The sequence below is a fragment of the Delphinapterus leucas genome, chromosome 6, assembly GCF_059928025.1.
Source record: "Delphinapterus leucas isolate spDelLeu-1000000601 "Yukka" chromosome 6, BTC_Dleu_Yukka2, whole genome shotgun sequence".
Taxonomy (NCBI): domain Eukaryota; kingdom Metazoa; phylum Chordata; class Mammalia; order Artiodactyla; family Monodontidae; genus Delphinapterus; species Delphinapterus leucas.
The window spans coordinates 41,110,340-41,133,719 of NC_143134.1; the positions used below are offsets into that span (position 1 = coordinate 41,110,340).

At 37.0% G+C, this 23,380-nt stretch overlaps 1 protein-coding gene across 4 annotated transcripts in view; it reads left to right on the forward strand.

Annotated features, from left to right (window-relative positions):
- The window catches only part of AGTPBP1 (ATP/GTP binding carboxypeptidase 1), a 171,151-nt gene extending 148,742 nt beyond the window's left edge, over window positions 1–22,409 (forward strand). For 2 of the 4 annotated variants that reach the window (XM_022558844.3, XM_022558847.3), the window contains exon 26: window positions 22,069–22,409. In XM_022558844.3, coding sequence (XP_022414552.1) covers window positions 22,069–22,246 — 178 coding nt within the window. In that variant the 3' untranslated portion in view covers window positions 22,247–22,409. Of the gene's footprint in view, window positions 1–4,107; window positions 5,476–5,501; window positions 5,622–22,068 lie in introns of those variants that run through there. The other 2 variants (XR_002642679.3, XM_089913054.1) reach the window with 2 other exon arrangements.
- Window positions 22,410–23,380: the final 971 nt, after the last annotated feature.

A 23,380-nucleotide genomic window follows, 5' to 3' on the forward strand; every position in this document is an offset into this window, starting at 1 on the left:
AGTTCAAAAAAAATTTTATTTTGTTGATAATCTACAAATATCAGATGGCTTTCCAGTCACCTTCTGGTTACATCTACTAGAAACAGCTAATTTAATATCCCTCTGAAAATATAACTACATCTGCCAAGTAGTATCCTTCTGAGTAGGTAAACTTTTGCTCCTAAAATTCAGTGTATGTAAAATTTGATCAGTTATTGGCTCAGAGATAATTTAGTATCACAATTCTTAATCATATACCAGAGTTTAGCATTTTATAGTTTGATACATATGGGTAGGAATAGTCCCATTTTTATAGAACCTACATGATTTTTATTGTTGGACATTGACATCAGATTTGTTAATTTATTGCCAAGCTATGTTATATATATATATCAATTTAGTAGTTTTAAGTGTAGTAAAACATTAAGTAGAACTCGATTCTTATATAATGTGATAATTGAGGCAGTGATCCTCTGCATTCTCTGTATTTCAAAACACTTGCTAAACGATAATGGAAATAAATATATTTATTTATAAATGAGTATAAATAAAGTTGTTCTCATTGATGTTTAGAAGCCTACTTTTAAGTTATTTCATGTATTCTTCCCCCGCCCCATCTTTTTGAGGTAAAATTCACAAATAAAATTGTAAGATATTTAAAGTGTACACTGTGATGATTTGGTATATGTATACATTGTGAAAGGATTTACCCCATTGAGTTATTCACATACCCATCCATCACATCACATGTTTACCTTTGTGTCTGTGTGTGAGGGAATATTTTTCAGTTTTGCTCTCCTAGCAAATTTCAATTATACAATCTAGTGTTACCTAGTATAGTCACCATGTTATACATTACTTCCTCAGACCTTATTCATCTCAACACCTGAAAGTTTGTATCACTCTTACTAACCTCTCCCTATTGCATCCTCTGCCTGCCCCATATCCCCTGGCAACCACTTTCCTACTCTGTTTCTGAGTTGTTCCAATTCTTTTTTTTTTTTTTTAACATTTCATATGTAAGTGATACCATGCAGTATTTGTCTTTGTCTGGCTTATTTCACTTAGCATAATGCCCTCTGGTTTCATCCATGCTGTAGCAAATGAAAGGATTTCCTTTTTTTTTTTTTTTTTTTTTTTAAGGCTGAATATTCCATTGTATATCTATATACCACACTTTCTTTATCCATTCATCCATCAATGGGCAGTTAGATTGTTTTCATACTTTGACTATGTGAATAATACTGCTTTGAACATAAGAGTAGAGTGTCTTAACAGTTTTCAGTGTACAGATCTTCCACCTTCTTGGTTAATTTATTCCTAACTATTATTTTTGATGCTATAGTAAGTTTGTTTTCTTGATTTCTGTTTCTGATGTTTCATTGTTAGTGTATAGAAATGCAGCTGGTTTTTGTATATTGATTTTGTATCCTGCAGCTTTACTGAAATCATTTATTACTTCTAACATTGTGCTGTTTTTAGGGATTCTATATGATATCTTGTCTACTGCAAATAGAGAAAATTTACTTTTTCCTTGCTGATTTGGATGCATTTTATTTCTGTTTCTTGCCTAATTGCTCAAGCCAGTACTGTGTTGAATAAGAGTGGTGAGAGTGGGCATCCTTGTTTTGTTCCTTATCTTAGAGGAAAAGCTTTTGGTATTTCATCGTTGAGTATGACGTTAGCTGTGGGCTTGTCATATATTGCCTTTATTATGCTGATTTGCTGAGTTTTATCATGAATGGATGGTGAATTTTGTCAAATGCTTTTCTGCATCTATTGAGATGATTATATGATTTTTGTCCTTCATTTTGTTAATGTGGTGTATCACATTGATTGATTTGCATATGTTGAACCATCCTTGCATCTCAGGGTGCAAGGTGATCATGGTTTAGGTATGATTCTTTTAATGCATTGTTGAATATGATTTCCTAATACATTTTATTGAGGATTTTTGCATCTAAGTTCATCAGGGATATTGGCCAATAATTTTCTTGTTTTTAAAATTTCTTCTCTGACTTTGGTATCAGGGTAATGCTGACCTTGTAAAATGAATTTGGAGTTGTTCCCTCCTCTTTTAATTTGGGAAGAGTTTGAAAATAATTGCTATTATTTCTTGCTTAAATGTTTGGTAGAATTCATCATTGAAGCCATCTAGTCTTGGGGTTATCTTGGAAGGTTTTTGAGTATTGATTCAGTTTCCTCACAGGTAATTGGTCTGTTCGGATTTTCTGTTAATTTCTTCATGATTCAGTCTTGGTAGCTTGTATGTTTCTAGGAATTTTTTCCATTTCTTCTAGGTTGTCCAGTTTGTTGGTGTATAATTGTTCATAGTGGTCTCTTATGATCCTTTGGATTTTTGAGGTATCTGATGTGATGTCTCCTGTTTCATTTATAATTTCTCTCTCTTTTTTTTTTTTGGAAAGTCTCACTGTTTGTCTATTCTATCTTTTAAAAAAAATTAGCTCTTAATTTTATTGATCTTTTTTTTCCTTTTAGTCTCTATTTCATTTATGTCTGTTTGATCTTTGTTATTTTCTACCTTCTGCTAACTCTAGGCTTAGTTTGTTCTTATTTTCCTAGTTCCTTGAGGTGTAAAATTAGGTTGTTTATTTGAGATCTTGCTTTTTTCAGGCATTTATTGTTATAAACTTCCCTCTTAGAAAACTGCTTTTGCTGCATCTCATCAGTTTTGGTATGTTGTGTTTCCATTCTTAGTTCTCTCAAGATATTTGATTTCTCTTTCACTCATTGGTTGTTCGGGAACATGTTGTATAATCTCCATGTACTTGTGAATTTTCCAGTTTTCCTAATTGATTTCTAGTTTTCTTTTCTTTCCTTTTTTTTTTTTTTGCCACACCACATGGCTTGTGGAATCTTAGTTCCCTGACCAGGGATTGAACCCAGGCCCTCAGCAGTGAGGGCACGGAGTCCTAATCACTGGACCACCAGGGAATTCCCAATTGATTTCTAGTTTTATATTGTGGTTGGGCTTAATATGATTTCAGTCTTCTTAACTTTATTAAGACTTGTTTGTAGCCTAAGATATGATTTACCCTGGATAATGTTCCACGTGTGTTTATGTATTCTTTTGCTGTTGGATAGAATGTTCTATATATCTGTTAGGTCCGTCTGGTCTAATGCGTAGTTTAATTCCAGTGGTTTTATTTAGACTGATTTTCTGTCTTGGATGATCTATCCATTGTTGAAAGTGGGTGTTTGAAGTTCATTGCTATTCTTATATTGCTGTCTGTTCCCTCCTTCAGATCTGTTAATATTTGCTTTATATATTTAGGTGCTCCTATGTTGGGTGCATAAATATTTACAATTGTTATATCCTCCTGATGAATTGATCCTTTTATTATTATTATTTTTAAAATTTATTTATTTGTTTATTTATTTTTGGCTGCATTGGGTCTTCGTTGTTGCGTGCGGGCTTCCTCTCTAGTTGTGGCGAGTAGGGGCTACTCTTCGTGCAGTGCACTGGCTTCTTATTGCGGTGGCTTCTCTTTGTTGTGGAGCATGGGCTCTAGGCACATGGGCTTCCGTAGTTGTGGCACACGGGCTCAGTAGTTGTGGCTCGCAGGCTCTAGAGCACAGACTCAGTAGTTGTGATGCGTGGGCTTAGTGGCTCCGTGGCATGTGGGGTCTTCCCGGACCAGGGCTCAAACCTGTGTCCCCTGCGTTGGCAGGCGGATTCTGAACCACTGCGCCACCAGGGAAGTCCAATCCTTTTATTATTATGTAATGACCTTATTATTTTCTCTTTTTGGTCTTTGGCTTAAAGTCTTTTATTTCTGGTATAAGTATAGCTACCCCTGCTTTCTTCTGGTTTCTGTTTGCATTGAATTTATTTTTTCATCACTTCATTTTCAGTTGATGTGTGTCCTTAAAACTGAGAAACTGAGGTGTGTTTTGTAGGCAACATATAGTTGGGTCTCTTTTATTATTTATTCAGCCACTCTGTTTTTTGATTGGAGAATTTAGTCCATTTACATTTAAAGTAATTATTGATAGGTGTGGACCTACTGTTGTCATTTTAATTGTTTTCTGGTTATTTTGTAATTCCTTTGTTTCTTTCTTCCTCTCTTGCTCTCTTCCTTTGTGATTTGATAATTTTCTGTACAGTAAGTCCCCTACACACGAACCTTCAAGTTGCAAACTTTCAAAGATGGAAACGTGTGTTCACATGTCCAATCATGTAAGTTAGTTCATGTGTCTGGTGTACATTGTCATCTGTGTGCATCCTTTACAAGTGGTTGTGCTTTTGTGTACTTTACTGTATAGTACTGTATAGAGTACAGTAGTACAGTATCTTTATTTCAAGCTAGATCTGCAAGGGAACGACTTCATTGAACTCCTTGCTGTGCAACATGAGGAGCTTACTAATGAAGACCTGATGGAATTGGAGACCCAGAGAAAGGACGAAGAGAGACAAGAAGAAGAAGTAACTGAAGAACCAAAGAGATTCACAACACAGGAAATGGCAAGGGGATTTTCTTTATTTGAGGAGGCACTGTTAGTTTTGAGGCACAGGAGCTGAATGTAGAATAGTACACGAAGTTTGCAGCAGCCGTTCAGAATGCAATCCAGTACTGCTGTGTCATCTATGATGAGAAAAAAAGAGCTACTACCCAGACATCCCTGAATCATTTTTTTCAAGAGGGTAGATAGAATTGAATCCAGCAAGGAACCAGAACCTATGTCATTAGCGTCAGGCATGAGTGAAGTTGCAGCTTGCCCTCCGTCTCCTATTGCTGATGATCCTTCAGTTCTATCATCTCTCATCTCTCCTCTCCCTCCTCCAGTCAGTAACTCTTCTTGCCTCTTCACTCGATGTCAGCCCCTGTATGCCAGCTGTTGTACTGTACTACTGTACTTTTCAAGGTACTGTACTGTGAGATTAAAAATATTTTATTTTTTGTGTTTGTTTGTTTTTTATGTATTATTTGTGTGAAAAATATTATAAACCTATTACAGTACAGTACAATATAGCCGATTGTGCTAGTTAGGTACCTAGGCTAATTTTGTTGGACTTACAAACGTGCTCTCAGAATGGAACTTGTTTGTATGTAGGGGACTTATGGTAGTGGTATGCTTTGAATTTTTTATCTTTTGTGTGTCTACTATAGGTTTTGGCAGTGCATTGAGGCTTACATAAGACATTTTTTTTTCTTTTTTGCCAAGGCCACCACCCTTACGTAAAACATTTTAAATATAAGCAGTCTATTTTAATCTGATAATTACTTAACTTTAAATGCATACCAAAACTTCCCCTTCCTTCACATTTTGTTTAATGTTATAATTTGCATCTTTTCACATTGTATATCCATTAGCAAATTATTGTAATTACATTTATTTTTAATACTTTTGTCTTTTAACTTGCAAACTAGATCTATAAGTGATGTACCCATCACCATTGCAATATTAGAATATTTTGAATTTAACTATATATTTACCTTTACCTGTGAGTTTTATACTTTCATGTTTTCCTGTTACTAATTAGTATCCTTTTGTTTCAGCTTGAAGAACTCCCTTTAGCATTTCTTTTAAGACTGGTCTAGTGTTGATGAACTCCTTCATCATTTGTTTATCTGGAAAACTTATATCTCTTTTTCAGTTCTGAAGGACAACTTTGCCAGGTAGAGTATTCTTGATTGGCAATTTTTTCCTTTCAGAACTTTGAGTATATCATCTTACTCCCCCCTTCTAGCCTGCAAGGTTTCTGCTGAAAAATCTGTTTATATGGTCTTATCTGGGTTCCTGTGTATGTAATGAGTTTCTTTTTCTCTTGCTACCTTGAAGATTCTCCTTGTCTTTAACTTTTGATGATTTAATTATAATGTGTTTTGGTGTGGGTCCTTTTGGATTTATCTGTTTTAGTACTTTCTAGGCTTCCTAGATCCAGCTGTCTGATGTCTCTTTCTTTTCCCAAGTTAGGGAAGTTTTCAGCCATTAATTCTTGAATAACCTTTCTGCCTCCTTTTCTCTGCTCACTTTCTGGAACGCCTATAATGCCTATCTTAAGCTATTTTCACTCTTTCATTATTTCTGTTTGCACCTTTGTTTGAAAAAATTCCACTGCTGTTTTCAGGTTTGCTGATGCTTTCTTCCACTTGATCTAGTCTGCTGTTGAAACCGTCATGTTGCATTTTTCAGTGCAGTTATTGTAGTCTTCAGCTCTATCATTTCTGTTTGGGAATTTTTAATATTTTCTATCTCTTCTTTGAAGTTCTTACTTTGTTCACGCATTACTCTCCTAACTTTGGTGTGCATCTTTATGACCATTATTTTGAACTCTGTATCAGGTAAATCACTTACCTTTATTTCATTAAGATCTGCTTCTGGATATTTTTATTGTTCTTTGTTTGGAACATATTCCCCTAATTCTTCATTTTTATTGACTCTGTTCATTTCTGCACATTAGTTAGAACAGCCACCTCTCCCAGCCTAACAGAATGGTCTCATGGCGTGAGCTCTTCGTTGTGTTTCATACCTTTTGTTATTCCCCAAAAGATAGTGTTCTGAAAGGAGCTGACAGTGTAATAGAAAAAGCACAATTTACATTTGTGAAGGGGCATGATGGTAATTATAAAAAATACAGAAAATACATTAATATATTTAAAAAAACAAAATTTAAAAATTGCCTAGACATATTGAGAAAAAAGTTACTGAGTAAATAATTTAAAATCACTTGGATTTATGTGCAATAAATTTCTTAAATTAGTAAGTTTTAAGCTAGGGCTTGAAAGGTAGTAAGTGAGGCTTGGTAAAGAAATAGGAGCTAACATGAAGAAAACAAAGTTGGCAATAAGAAGTAGACTAATTTAGGTGAGGTGGAAAGGATTGCTTGGAGCTTAGAAAAGCTAACGTTGAAGAAGGCATTACGGGAGCAGGTGTTCAATTTCATGGGAAGGTTAGTGTGGATTTTATAGAAGAGAAGTAGTAACTGTATATGTTCTTAAGCAAGGAATGATAACTGATATATCCTATGCAGGATTATTAAAATTCAAAATGTTTAGAAGCTTATGCTAGTGTAATACTTCTGTATTGTAAGCACCAGGTATTATGGTAAGTTGAGGGAAAAGGTGACTGCAAGAGTTTTCTGGAGTTGTTCTTTGAGGATGATACTTCTAATGTATACTACTGGTGTCCAGTTATTCAAAGTACTGCTTCTTGAATGTAGATTTCTGTTATTCTTATTTTCTTTTGTTTTAGTTGGTTTCTAATAGGGGTAGAGTGAATAAGGAGGAATGAGAGAGGTTCTGATTGTTGGCTGAAGATGAAACTAGCTAGCTCCAAAATTTCCGATGGAATTATTGGTATATACTTATTGCTTTTAAGACTGCTCCCCCACCACCAAGACTAACAAAGCTCTTTTCCTCATAGCTACTGTCATTTATGATTTAAAAATCTTATTTAATAATGATTGCTTACTCATTTGGCTGTCCTTTTTATTGCTTCTTGGAAACTTTTCAAGAATCATTGTAAATTCTTGTCATTATTTGCATTATTGGTAAAATGGGTGGGAGGGAAGTTGTACATATTTCTCACCTTTCCCTCTTTCTCCTAGCTTTTGATAATCATCCTTTAGTTTTGCTGTGCATTGGCAATCACTGATAACAATTACTTTGGAAATAAAAGCTATAGTAAATGTAACACAGATCAGTTGGGTTTATTTGTTGAGGCCAAAAACGGGGGTTGTGGTGTTCAAAAACTTTCCTTTGAGTGTTTCTTCTCTATCTTCTTCGCTTTTTCTCCTCTTTCAACTTTTCTTCTCACCCTACACACTTTCCATAAGTGATATTCATTCCAGTGATTTTAAATTACATCTGTGTCTTGATAACTCCAAAATACATATAATCTTCCAGACCTCCCTTCTGAGCTCTAGACTTACGTATCCAGCTTCCGACTTGACTTTGTACACTTGGACACAAAATTAACTGGTCTAAAACTCAACTCATGACTTCTGTTCCCCTACCTCTCCCCAAACAAACCCATTTATCTGTATCCACCTCGCTCTACCCAATTGCTCTTGTAAGAAATCTTATTCTTGGCATCTCCTCCTCTCTCCCTTACCCTTAATCCAATCCACCACCTGGGGCTTTTTGATTTCACCTGCAAAATATTTCTCAGACCTTTCTATTTCTCTCCACCACTTCTGCCACTTACACTGGTCCAGGCTGCCATCATCTCTTGCCTGCTCCACTCAAATAGCCTCTGACTGGTCTTTCCCTACTTTTTTGTATCCTCCAGTTTCTTTGTACAAAGTGGTCACTGTCCTGTTTAAAGTCCTTCAGTTATTTTCCACATATATGGCCTATATCCATTATCAGAGTCTCTGAGGTCCAGAATGAGCCATCTATACCTTTCTTTCCCCCTTTAGCTTGTCCTGCTCTCTCTGTATTCTTACCGTTCCAACCGCACTGACCATTTTTTAGTTTTTATGACAGTGCTCCTAAACTAGCAAAGGTCTAGTTTTTATTTTCCAATTTGTTATGGATTGATAATTGACTAAAATACAGTAAGAATGAAGTACTATACAAATGGAAGAGGGCACCCCAAGGAATGCAAATATAAGCTCCAAATAGAGTCACCAGACACATAATTTTATGTAAAATTGTTGTAAAAGTTTCTGAACACTTCATTTTAATTCCTAGGCTTTTGTTGCCATGGACCAATAACAAAGAATTTGTGGACCATACCTTGAGTAGTGCTATTCTAGAACATGAAAATCTTTTTATCATCCCAGCGTCTTTGCACTTGCTTTTTCCTGTACCAAAATGTCTATGCCTCCACTTGTTTAAGGTTTTATCCTTATCCTCAGTGCTATTCAGTTTCAGTGCATTGTGTTTAGGAGTGGTATATTAAAAAGAATATACCCTGGTTGACAATATGTACTTTTAATTTGAGGACTCTTCAATTTTGAAAAAAATCTCAACCTTTTTTTTTTTGAAAATTGCTTCTTTGACAATTCCTTTATTCTGTTCTCCCAGAATTCCTACACTGGAGCTTCTCTGTCTGTTCTCCACACATGTCTCTTAACAACTTTTTCACATTTTCTATCTCTACTTCAGTCTAGGTAAATTATTCAGTAGCATTTTATAATTCACTAAACTTAGTTGTTTCTGGTCTAAAGTTTATCTCATGGGAGTATTTTATTTTAAAGATTATATATTTCACGTCTAATTGGTTCTTTTTTGTTTCTGCATTTTAAAATTTCATGATTCCTTGTTTATTCTTATGGCTACTATTCTTCCCTTCTTTGAAGACCCTAAACACTTTCTTAGTCATTTGTAGATCATGCCATTATTTTTGTGTTGGTAAGCTTATCACAGTTTCTCAAGAGTTTTGTAACTTGCAAGCTCATATTAAATGAGAGCTTCCCCCAAACCCCCCGCTCTTTCAAGTCTCTGCCCTTAATCCCTTAATGATTTTGTGTTGCTTCTACCTGGCCCGCTCTAGGCTCCAGTCCAAGCTTATATTAGCTTACGCTAGCATTTTATTAGTCTTGTATTTCCTAGTTCCCATCCTTCAACGATACTGGGGATTTTGCTGGACAAGTGACTGTGTTCATGAGGGTTCTGACTATGCTGCTTTGTCTCCTTTTTTCTGACTTAATAATTGCAACTTTATAAAATCTTAGCCTTAGGCAGAAGTCTCAGCCTTATTTTTTCAGCCTCCTTTCTAAAGTGGGAAGCCTCACTCCAGCTGCTCGATTGCCATGAGTCTGGGCTTAATTCCCTGGCTCTAGGACATTTAAGCCTCCCTGTTATTTTGAAGGAGCTACTGCTGCCTGCTCTTGGACCTGGAATTCAGGAGACCCATGACCTATTTTTGTGCCTCTATGCTTTTTCTGGTCCAAGGAGATGTTTATCTTGTTTCTGTATGCATCTGTGTCTTCTTTGTTTTCCTGTTTTATATTTTATCTATCACTGCTCTGTGGTTAGAGCAAGGATAATAAGGATCTCAAAGCATGTACTTGTCTAAACGAGCTTCTGAGAGAAGTCTGCCAGTCACACCTACCTAGCTAACTCCTAGTTAACCTCAGGGACCATATTTATGCCTTTCAACCCTGTCTAATGGTGCCTTGCATAGGGCCAGTCACCTATTGAGTTGAGGAAGTGGTAGGTTGCTACGTAAGATTTTCAGATTCAATTGGGTTGGATTGCTTGTTGGTTGGGGGAAAGGTCTTACAGTACCCTAAATATCAGTGTAAGGATGTTAGACTTTATCCTTTAGGCAGTAGGCAGTTTTGAAGCCACTGGGTGGAGTATGCTAATTGGTAGTTTTTGCCTGAAAATAGTGTAAAGATTTGATTGAAGCTGGGAAGGTAGAGGCAAGAAAACCCTTGAGGAAACTGTTTGGAATCATTCATGTTTGAGAGGACGATGAGAGCTCAAATAAGGAGGTAACTGGCAATGATTGTTTGAGGAGACAGTATCAGGCGGCAGTGGAGAGGTCTTGATGATTGAATATGGAATCAGTAGCAGGTGAAGCCACATTTCCATATTGGAGTGAAAAAGGCAAATTATGGTGTTAGAGATGGAACTAGGAAACCACTTACTTTTACTAAGATTACCTTCCTGTCCTTTTCTCTTTATTGTCTGTACTCTTCTTTTGTATCCTTTCTTTGTCCTTGGTAACTTTCTGTTTCCTGGTCTTAATGTGAACCTGAGGTATCATCTGAATGAATATAAGTTCTTCCCATTTTTTTTAAGTGAGTTGACCCTTAAAAATCTTTTGAACCCATCTTCCCCTGTCAAATTTATGCTTTTGTTTCTGTGTACAATGTGGATGGTTTTATTCCACATAGTAGCCCTCAATTTAATTTTGTCTTCCTCAGGTTTAACTGTTTCTCAAGGTAGAATATCTATTTGTTGTGAACTAATTTATTTTCTATAGGCAATTTATATCAAGTAAGCTTGGAATAATTGCAGCGGCAAGAATAGTAAACATTAAATGCCTTTGTCAAGGTAATCAGTGACTCATTTGTAAATGACAAATAATTAGTCTTCACAACACCATAAACCCGAAGATATTTGGCACATAGCATTTGAGTTTGTTTAAATAAACTTAAGAAAAAGGTAAGAGACTTATTCAAAGTGAATCTTTGATAATTATGAAAAATAATTTCCCAGTTGTTCCATTTAGTATATATACCATTGCTTCATTTAATAGAAGATACTTTAGTTTTAGAAACAATAATTGGAATCTAAAAATCAATTAGTTGAACAAAGCTTAAAAACACTGATCTGTAAAATTATTTTACTTGGAATGCTTAAAACTTCTGAATATAAGACTTTATATTAAAAAGCAGACAGATTCTTTAACCATGTTGGTATTACATGTATATAAGCTATAACTAGCTTTCTTTTCATTTAGTGTTTGTTTTTAACCTTCTGTCTCTTTATATGTAAATATATTGTAAGCAGAATATAGTTGTTTTTGTAAAATTTTAGTCTGACAGTTACCTTTTAATTGGAACATTAGTTCATTTACATTTACTGTAATTATTGACATATTTAGATTTAAATCTACCTGCTTATTATTTGCTTTGTTTGTTCCACTTGCCCTGTGTTTTTGAAAAGATTTCTTTTTGATTTATTTAAACTAAACTTTTTACATTTATATTATATAAAATATATTCATATTTATACTCAAACTCAATATAAATGTGAATTTTTATCTCTTGGGACAATATAGGATCCTTCATATGTTAACTCCATTTAACCCCCTCTCAATATATGTACTGCTGTTGTCAGATAGAGTATACTATGAGCACTGTACACGTTGTAGCCGTTATTACTGTTTTATGCAGTCATTGGAGCTCACCACACATTTACTGCCTCACCACTACCCGCCCCTTTTCTCATTTCTTTCTTCGTATCAGTTTTTGTCTGGGGTCATTTTTCTTCTACTCAAAGAATACCCTTAAGCCTTCACCTTCATTTTTGAGGGGTGTTTTTTTGGATAGAGAAACGTTTTTCAGCATGTTGAGTGATCATTCTGTTGTCTTCAATCTTCCACCACTGAGTTGTCAAGTCAGCCATTAGTCTGATTGTTGCCCCTTTGAACATGATCTATCTTTTAAGGTTAAGTTGCTTTTATGAATTTCTCTTAGTCTTTAGTTATTTAGGGGTTTAACTTAGATGTGATTTTATTTATTTTGCTTGGGATTCACAAGGTTTCTTAAATTTGTGGCTTGATGTCTTCTATCAGTTTGGGAAAATTCTTAGCCATTTTCTCTTCAAACATTGATTCTGCTGCATTATCTCCCTCTTTCTGGGACTCCATTTACTTTTTTTTTAAATTAATTTATTTTATTTTTGGCTGCGCTGGGTCTTTGTTGCTGTGCGTGGGCTTTTCTCTAGTTGCGGTGAGCGGGAGCTACTCTTCATTGCGCTGTGCGGGCTTCTCATTGCGGTGGCTTCTGTTGCTGCAGAGCATGGGCTCTAGGCTTGCAGGCTCAGTAGTTGTGGCGCGTGGGCTTAGTTACTCCATGGCATGTAGGATCTTCTTGGACCAGGGCTCGAACCCATGTCCCCTGCATTGGCAGGTGGATTCTTAACCACTGTGCCACCAGGGAAGCCCATCCATTTACTTTTTTTTTTTTTTTTAACGGTACGCGGGCCTCTCACTGTTGTGGCCTCTCCCGTTGCAGAGCACAGGCTCTGGACGCACAGGCTCAGCAGCCATGGCTCACGGGTGCAGCCGCTCCACGGCATGTGGGATCTTCCCGGACCGGGGCACGAACCCGTGTCCCCTGCATCAGCAGGCGGACTCTCAACCACTGCACCACCAGGGAAGCCCTCCATTTACTTTTAAGTTTGACCTTTTTACTATATCCTCTGTGTCTTTTACTGTCATGAATAAGTTTCTATTCTTTTGTCCATCTGCTTTTTTCTGGATGTTTTTCCTAACCAACCTTTAATTCACCCATGCTTCCTTTAGCTGGGTCTAATCTGATGTGAAATTTATCTTCTTAATTCTTAATTGTAGTTAATTAAGGGGGGATTAGGGGGAAAAAAACCCCAAAAAACTAGGGAGGATGATTTTTAAAAATTGAGAAATATTGCCCAGGGGCATAAGCCAGCATCCTGGGAGCCTAGTAGGACTTATTTTGAGCAGACTTTCACTTACTCTCCTCACCTTTACCCCATTTCTGCCTTTTGCCCTAAGTGAGTAGCCTCTCTGACAAAAAGTCTTTAGAAAGTCAACTTTCCATCTCTTTGAACTAGGGCATGGCCCAAGCAAGGGGATCTAAAGATCTTATTGCTCTTTATAATACCTTTTAACCAATTCTGTTTTCAGTTCCCCCATATAACCATTATCTTCAATTCCTGAACTGTTTTAGGGCTTTGTAATACAAATCGGCATTTTTTCCTTGGCTTCCCCTACTGTAGATGCTCAGCAAATTGGAGGAAGTTGGAACTCAAGCCTACTAATTTCATCCATCTTCCTCCATCCTCCAACATTTTGTTGATATCTCTTCTTTGCTATTATCTCCCCTCCAGTTTTCTTTTTTTATGGGTTTATTCTTTTTAAAAAAGTTATTTTTTTTCCCCATCATCTTAGTGGCTTTTGAGGTCCACTATGTTTACCATAAATTATAGAACTTGCTTCTCAGTGAAGCCTGTGGTTGAAAATTAATTATGTTTTATATTCTTAGGGCATTTGTTGGAAATTGCCACACACAAATCATTTTAACTTTACCCAATTGTATTTGTTGTGTAATAAAAATTCTATTTCATACAACACTTAAGTCTGCATTATGTCTTTCCTAGGGGGTGTGTTTCTTTTAGGTCAAAGCTGGGAATGTTGGTAGAACTCATTTAAAAACTTAAAGCTTGTTAGGCTACACCCTACAGGCCTGCACGCCTTGTAATTGCCCAGCCTTAAAACCGAAGAGGGAGCCCAGAGACAGCTAGAGACATCCTTGGTTTATTGGATAGTGACTCTTACATGTCTGATGCAAGGTCCTGGAAAGAGATAGCAGGCAGGACATGGCCGCAGTCTTCACTACCGGTGGTGGGGGTGGGTGTTACCAGTTACACAGAGAATTGGCATCAGGTTGCCTCACCAGTTAACAGGGAAACCAGCAGAAGAGCCTGTCCCTCACAGCCCTTTTGATAAACTTGCAGGTGGAGCCATTCTGATCTGAAGAGTAGAAGATCACTAAGCTGGGGGTAGGGGTGGGAGGATGGGGCATGGGGCAAGTTACTTACTAGGCTCTGTGATTAAGAGGGAAGGTCAGTCATGCCAGTAGGGTGTGGGTGAGGCAGGCACTCCTTGAGTGGGGGATGTACAGGGAGCAAGAGAACAGCGATCTTGAGTGGCCTGACCATACACAGCTATATAGTGTTTTTGAACTTAGCAAAAGTGTTTTTATTTTACCTGTTACCTGAACTAAGCAGTATTCTCAGTGACCCTCATTTAAAGGATTTGAGAACTGATAAAGCGTTTAACAATACTTCTCATTAGGAAATTGTGATGGTGGCTAAATTTCAGGATAATAGGCATAGGCATATGGTTTTAAGTTTAAGTATGTTTGAAACATTATGGGAAAGTGAAGTTGAAAAATACCAAACTCTATACACTGTTTTATTGTAAGAAAAAAATAGCCGTATTTAAATGAAGCCTACTTATTATCTTATAATCAAACTGTATTTGGACCCGTTTTTTTTTTAATTGAGGTAAAATTCACACAGCATGAAATGTACCATTTTTAAAGTGAACAATTTAGTAGTATTTAGTTTGTTTACAATATTTTGCAACCATCAGTCACCTCTGTCTAGTACCAAAACATTTTTTAATCACCCATGAAGGAGACCCTCATACTCATTAAGCAGCATTTTCAGCCCCTGAACCACTGATCTGACTTCTGCCTCTAGGAATTAACCTATTCTAGCAGTTGTCAAATAAATGGAATCATACAATATGTGACCTTCTGTGTCTGGCTTCTTTCAGTTACCTTTGTTTTTGAGATTCATCCATGTATCACTACTTAATTCCTTTTTGTGCATATACAAAGACATCAGAAAATTGATGAGAAATTTTTCCTAATGCAACTAATAAAATAAATAGGTCTTAAGCTGAAGAAAGCCTTTAAAACATGCTTAACATTAGTTCTATTTTGTGTGAATGCTTCTTTAAAAATCTAATTTAGGGGCTTCCCTGGTGGCGCAGTGGTTGGGAGTCCGCCTGCCGATGCAGGGGACACGGGTCCGTGCCCCGGTCCAGGAGGATCCCACATGCCGCGGAGCGGCTGGGCCCGTGGGCCATGGCCACTGAGCCTGCGCGTCCGGAGCCTGTGCTCCACCATGGGAGAGGCCACAACAGTGATAGAGGCCCGCGTACCGCAAAAAAAAAAAAAAAAAATCTAATTTGTTGTGTTTTGATGAATGTAGAGTACATTTCTACTAAGGTACAGGAAATGAGTACAGGTCTATGGACCAGTTAACTTCATAGTGTTCTTGGTTGAAGGCTCTACCCTGTCCCTAGAAGTATAAGAGAGGATAGCTGGAAGTTATTGGTAAAGTAATACAAAGATATTGATTGCTGCACACTATTAACATTAGAATGAAATAGTAACCTCCATATTATCCACTTTCTTTATGTGAAGCTAGTGTTTATTTGTAAGTATATAAGAACTTTTTCTCCCCAGAAAATTAAATTAATATTGTTAAAGAAAAAAAATGATTCATGATACTTGTTAAAGAACAGCAAGGCAGACTTAATTCAGGAGGACTTGCTAAGGTGGGGTTTTGCAGTAGGGGTGAGTTGAGTTCAACTCTGAATGCAGTATGGAAGAGTGGAGATTTATAGCTGAGGTATAGAGTGGGGATTTGTGGATGGAAAATTGCTAAGAGGAAACATCAGGGGTAAGGGAGATTCTGGCTAAACGGACATGACAGAATTTTTGCTGAAAGCAGGCCAGGGTGATCAGATACCGAGAGTAAGGGATTAACAGACTCAGCAAGATTCTTGCTAAACCTGGAGTAAGCAGGCAGAGCCACTGAACTAAGGACAGAGACCCAGGTCAGGGCCAAGTCAGAAAGAGGACTCAGAGGACCCTGACTCAAGTTTGGTCAAGGAGAGTCTCTGTCAGTATAGATCATTTGTGGCCAAATGTTCACAGCAATATCTAGTATAGTAAAGCTTACTAATATTAATGTGCATCATTTTTAATGTACAGTTTACCATTTAATCAAGCTAATCTTAAAAATGGATCTTCCTTTTTAGTGACTGTGATGCACATATTTGAGTCTGGTTTGCATATGAGAGTCATTTATTACTACCACGTAGAAAATTCTTATAGCTACAATTGCTATTGGAATATTTTCTAGGCAGATAAATCATGCCATGTAATTGAAGATAATATCACAAATTCCAAGTCCCCTGGAAATCATAGCTGCTTATAACTAAAAGTGAACCATTTGTGCGTTTGTACTAAGTCAGTGAAATGCTGTTGTACCCACAAATACAGAGGAAATTGAAATCATCTAGAAAAATAACTGGGACTTAAGTGAGCACTTAGGACCACAGTCCAGATTTGACTATAATGAAAGCTTTGAGGCTTATCATAAGAGGAGGCAATGATCATCCTTATCATTGAGATTCAGGTAGGTGTCAAGTTAGTCATTGTTAGTCTCTAAGACTTGCCTGGACAAGACATTTGATGACCAGATACATTTATAGATATTTATGTGTTAAATTCTTGGTAGCCTCTTCGAAGCATGAAGTTATTCTTCTCACATAGGTGTCTATTTGAGACTTCAAAATAAGAATATAATATATCAGAATAAGAAGAGCACATATTCATTCAAAGAGGATTCATTCTCTCCTCCGGCAGGCCGTAGAATAGGGCAGATCACCCCAAATGAGTGAGGAACTGAGCTGACTTGAGAAGGGTTTGCAAAACTTATGAAGCTTGTGTAATTCTCGGTTCACCCCTCCCCCATTTCTAAGTTGTAGCCCTCCAGAGGTCACAATCGAAGGCCCAGTGTTTCTCCTTTCCTTAGCACCACAAGACTGCCAAAAATTCTGTTATTTTCTGTTTTATTTGTTTTGCTGCTTTCTGCTTTGCTTTTCCGCTTCTTGCATTGTGTATTTTAAGAATTTGTCAAATACCTCTAGGTCAGAACTGTTGGGGGTCACACCTCTGTAACTCCCTTTCTTCAGGAAACTTTGCAGCTCTGAACTCCAATTTTTGCCTGCGTTCTTTTGAAATTGCTGAAAGCTCTGATGACTACCCTGACTCTTAGCCACTGCCCTTGCCTGCCCTTGGTTTTCTTTCAACTTTGCCCCATGCACCTTTTCTCTTGATTTTTCTTTGTATCCTTTCACTATAATAAGTCATAGTTTTGAATACAACTCCGTGCTGAATCCTGTAAATCGTCCTAGCAAATCACTAAACCTGGGGTGGTCTTGGGACCCCCAACACGCGTGCCCATTCCGAATTTCTGTTAAGTTGGATTGTTATCTCAGAAATGTTCTACTGAGAATGACCAGAGACAGATGGAATTGTAACCCCTCTACATATGTGTGTAAATCGAGGCTCGGAGATGAATTTATCAAGGTCATCCATCTAGTAATTCGTGACAGAACCAGGAATTGCATCCACGTCTAACTCCAAAATTCCCCTGTACTTTCCTTATGTCTTGCATCTTCCAAATGACTAAGCAAAATTACTGAAAGGGAGTGGTTTCAGTTTTTGGAGCTGCCCTGTATTATTTGAGAATTAACCATTTAACGCTCTCATTATGCACAAGGAGTGTTTTTAGATCAGTAGCAAACTAAGTTGGAGTTTAGTGACTTACTGTTAACCGAAGGCAACTGTTACATTTTTTTTTCAACAAAGTATCAGTAAATTAGCAACTTAATTTCCTTTTTTTTCCCAAATAGATAAATAATCTCTTTTTATACATTCTGTACACTCTGTGTGTGTGTGTGTGTGTGTGTGTGTGTGCAAGTACTTATATGTATGCCGTGGGCACTTAAGACTGACAAAAGTTGTTATTTGTGTTTTTTATGGATAATTTTGTTAACTTTGTGATATTTAGTAGAGGCTATAGGGTAGGAATCAAATTATATAAGTAAAATGCTCTCCAATATTTGTGCAGATAGAGATTTTCTTTCACCTTAGACTTAACATTTCAACACAAGAAAGACACAGTCAGCGAGTCACAAATTTCTGACAATGTGGGCAATGGAGTATTTTTCTGTTTGTAAATAAGTTTCAGAAATTCTTCCCCAGGGTATCTTTATTTATTTATTTTTAAATTTTACTGTCTGAAAACAGGTAGGTTGGTCTCAGAATTGTAAAAGAGTGCAGGGTTAAGGGAGGATCCGGAGTTACAAAGGTAAGGCAGCATTTTTAGTCTGCTGGGCTTGGGGCAGCCCATCACCTGGACTCTTTAGGAATTGAGAAAGATTGATTTACTTTTTTCTTTAACAAGGTAGATTTTGTTAATGTCATAATAACATTTTATATTTGTGCAGCTTAGGAGTTTCAAATGCTTTCCCATTTACTATCTAATTTGAGCCAGACCACTTTGTGAGGTGGTGGGGCCGCTATACCCTTGAGAAAAACCAGTGCTTGGAGAAAGTAAGTGACTTGTTCAAGATCACACAGCTGGTTAACAGAGGAGTAGAGGCACAAACCCAGACTTGCCGACTCCATGTTTCCTCCGTGCTTGTACAGGTAACAGAGCTGAGGGTCTACACCCTGGTGTCTTGGATGTCAGAACAGCTGTAATGGCAGCAGATGACTGTACGTTTGGGGGAGACACTTAATTTTTTGGTTTAATTTTGTGCAGTGCTTAATAGTTTAACATAAGGATAGCCTGAAAACTTTCTGAATCTGAATGAAGCAGAATTATAAACCTTTTCCACATCATAACGATGCTGTACAACAGAGAATTTCAATGATTTGTCTTGTGAGAATGCCCTTTGGGGGAAAGTTTTGATATTTTCCCTGAAGCAGCATGAGGAGGATTTGTTTTTGAATTAAAATGATCTTCTCTTTTAGAATGAAATGTTTCTAAAATCCAGAATAGAAGGATATTAAGGCAGGTATATATGGAACAGCTATTAGAATGAAACAAAAACAGGGCAAAAGGAGTAAACATATGTGAAGAAAATGAGGGGAACAAGGAAGTAGTGGTGGGAAAAACAACGTAGTAGTGATGGGAAATAATTAAATGTTGGTTAGACACCAAGGGGGGAAAGGTGAGGTGGGATGAATTGGGAGATTGGGATTAACACGTATACATTAATATGTATAAAATAGATAACTAATGAGAACATGCTGTATAGCACAGGGAACTCCACTTCGCTGTACAGTAGAAACTAACACAACATTGTAAAACAACTGTACCCCAATAAAAAAATTAGACTTTCTTTTTTTATGATTAAAATAATATTTGAATTCCTTTCTGCTGGTATAAAGGGATTGTTTTATAATACTAAGGCAAATTACCTTAGTCTTTCTCTGAAGTGAAGGTTATTGTGAGATCACGTGTGTGCAGGAACTTCCTGAATTGTAAGGTGCTCAAAACATATGCTGGAATTATTAATAAAAGTAAAGCTGAGTTGTTAGGATTGATCTTGTGCCTTAAGTTTTTTCACTAAGGTAAAATCACTGGGATTGGGTGATATGAAAATGGGTGATCTTGTCAACCTTGTGGCTTCTCATAGAGTTCAGCAAATATTCGTTCAGGGCTACAGTATATCAGGTAGTCTGGGAGCCGACCGGCAGGAGGTGCCAAGAGACACCTATGATTTAGTACTGAGAAGACAGGCCCTCAATAGATGGTTTCAGATGCATATGAGAAGCATCAGATAGAATGTGCAGGGTACAAAGGGCGAATATAGAGAAAGGGTAGGGTGGGCTTTAATAAAAGAAGAACATCTAAAGTGCCAGTAAGAAGGCTGCTTTCAGTGAGTGATGGGGGTTGTATTCTTCCTTCTCTTTCCTCATCTTAGTATCCCCCTAGCTCCTTAAACCCAGATCTACTGACCTCTCCTGTCCCCTCTGCCCCCCTCCCCACCATAAGTTAGCACTGATGGCCCCGTTACCATTGCAGGATGTACCGAATATTTCAGCTGTGGTGTAGCCCTTAATGAAGCTGGGCTAGGAACATGATTTTGTTAGGATCCACAGAAACAGGAGTCAAATATCAGGGCCAGTGTGAGTTACAGCAGTGGGCTAAGAGTATGAAACTAGTCCACTCCTGGCTCTTAGAATGGGTGATGCCAGAACGTGAATGGAGTTCATTCACAGGTGGCATATGAATAAGCCAAAATCAAGAACTTACAGTCTTAAATTATTTTCTGGATCCAGAGCCCTGAACGTTCTTTATTGTGGGATTTCTTCTAAATTTCCAGGAGCTTGCCTTCCAGGTTGTGCTTCTCTGTCTGAAAGTTCTTGCCAGCATCTGTTACCAGCACCAAGTCTCCTTGTTTTCTGGAAGCTTCTGTGGCTTGATCCTGGGCATCTTTATTGTCCCTAAATTAACTTCTCTCCTTCAGTTTCCTTATTGACTTACAGTTTATAAGACTAGGCTTTTTCTTTAAACTCTTTCCCTTTGTTCAAATTGATTAATTTTTTTAGTATTTAGCTTCCCTGGGACACCCTGAGAATTTGAAACACCAAGGTCAAGATGGAATGAATTAACAGTTTTTCAAAAGAAAGAGAATAATTTTCATTTTAAAGGCAAATAATTTCTTAATCCAACTTTTTTTTTCTAAAAACGTAACAGAGTGATGATATTTTAGTTGCATAATGGTGAAATTGTTCTTGTGAATGTTAGATGTATTGTAAAGTCTTACACAATCTTCCAAACCACTCAGCTTGATTTATCAGGACTACTGTATCATGGTGCAAGCTCTCAGTGTTTAAGAGGAAGTATACTATACAAGATCAAGGTGGTTTTGCAATGTGTTACTCTCTTTTCCTTAATTAGCAAGATTAAAACAATTCTAGGAAAAAAGAGACTCTCACCAGATGAGTTTTGCCTTCTTGTCTCAGAAAATTTGAACAATATAATCCATTAACTTGTCTTTCCTGTTTAAACTTCCAGATATCTGAACTGAATTTAATATTCAGTTGCAGGAATTCTTTCATTTTAGGTGCCTAATAACATCTCTTTCTCTGCTCATTTGACAAGATTATTGTTCCCCTTTTATTGTCTGATTTTATAGCTTTTAATTGTATCAACAATGGGAAGTAGGTGGGATATAAACAAACATATCTATATGAAGCTGAGATCGTTTTGGTCACAAAATGGGGACATTGAAATGTTTCTGTAGTGTTTCTTTGATATGGGTGTGTGTGTGTGTGTGTGTGTGTGTGTGTGTGTGTGTGTATAAAATCTCCCAAATGGGGAGAAATCAGAATACTGTGATTTTTCTGAAGAGGAGAGAATATGTTACCCTAGTGGAAGGGCTGCCTTAATCCCAAACAACCTGCCTAATGAAATATTTAGAAGCACTTAGTGCTTTTAGCAAATATCTTCTTCTGTGTCCCAAGGGAAAGTAATTAATCTGGGTATGGAGTGTTCACTTGTTTTTCATTTTTTTTCTTGACCAGTGGAAACTGTGAGGATGGGTATATGGGCCGTTTTTATGTCACATAATTACTTTACAGACTTAGAATAAGTGGTTTCAGGGCATTACTGGAGGAACCAATTAGATACCACAGTTTCTTATAAAGCCTGTTGAAATTATCTGTTACTTGTTTTATAGTGATTAAAATACAGTTTTAGAGTCTACAAATTGATGGAATCCTTCAAAGAAGTAACCTAAGGAGCGAGTCCATTGTTTTTTGTAGCTATCTAATTGTAGCATATATATTGACACGCTTGTCAGATAATTAGAAATCAGCGTTTCACCCTTTATTATCAATGCAATAGGTTTCCGCTATTATAAATTTCTTAATTTGTTCATTTGGGTAACATTTTAAAAATTAACCCAAATTACTTGTATTATATTGAAATCAAAGTTAATCCCGTATGGCCAAATAATCTTATATTAGAGCCTTGAAAACTAACGAAATCTTGTGTGTTCCATGTGCTTTGGCTACAGCCCCACCACTTATGTTTTGGATGAAGATGAACCTCGATTCCTTGAAGAAGTTGATTACAGTGCAGAGAGTAATGATGAGCTAGATATTGAATTGGCTGAAAATGCAGGAGACTATGAGCCTTCTGCACAAGAAGACGTACTTTCTGACTCTGAATTATCAAGAACATACCTACCTTGAGCCCTTTGCCATCTCTTGTGAACTGCATAGAAGAAATGAAATATCTTGGTTTTCATCACACAGGAAGTTTGAGAGCAATGAGTGTATAGAGAGGTGACTCAGAAAGACAGAAAGCAGCTTGGGCCTGTTTGGTTTCAAGACAATAAATATGTTATTAATTAATGATGAAATTGGCACTTGTTTTATTTTAGATATTCAATGCACTTTACATAGCATTGAAGTATCAAATATTGGGTTTACTTTTTCAAAACCTGAGTATCATTGCATGAATTTTTATCTCCTTATGGTTATATCCTGCATCAAATGGATAATTTTGAAGTGTGTGAGAATATAAAATCTAAATTCTAGAGTTGTTGAGAATCCTGGGTTGTTGAAAACTAATATGTATGTACATGGATTCCTGTAGATGTGTCTGTGTAAGGGTGGGTAGATACTGAAGATAAGACTGTTCTTCAAAATCATGTTAACTGTTGAGTTGTGACTGAAATACTCCAGAGTTTTCCTTGAAACCATTACATTCTATCTTTACCAAGTTAAACAAATAAAAGCTCTATTAAATGTTGCATTCATTTTTTCATCCTTTTTAACCAGCTCAGATTATTTGGTCTATAGAATCTTTGGGGGAATATTATGATAATCTGACATCTGAAAACATTGATAAAAATTTGTAAAAAAAAAAATGCTTAATTTACTAGTGTTAAGTTTTTTTTGTTTAATTTATTTTTGGCTGCATTGGGTCTTTGTTGCTGCATGCGGGCTTTCTCTAGTTGCAGTGAGCCGGGACTACTCTTCATTGTGGTGCCTGGGCTTCTCATTGCAGTGGCTTCTCCTGTTGCAGAGCACAGGCTTTAGGCACGCGGGCTTCAGTAGTTGCGGTGCTCAGGCTCTAGGGCACGCGGGCTTCAGTAGTTGTGGCTCGCAGGCTTAGTTGCTCCAAGGCATGTGGGATCTTCCCGGACCAGGGTTCGAACCCATGTCCCCTGCATTAGGCAGGCAGATTCTTAACCACTGCACCACCAGGGAAGCCCTAGTGTTAAGTTTTTTATAGTATAAGTATACCTATCTATCATAAAAAATATACTTGAACAGCTCTTTTCTCTAAAATTGTGTCTCATGGCTGCACCTAAAGTCTAT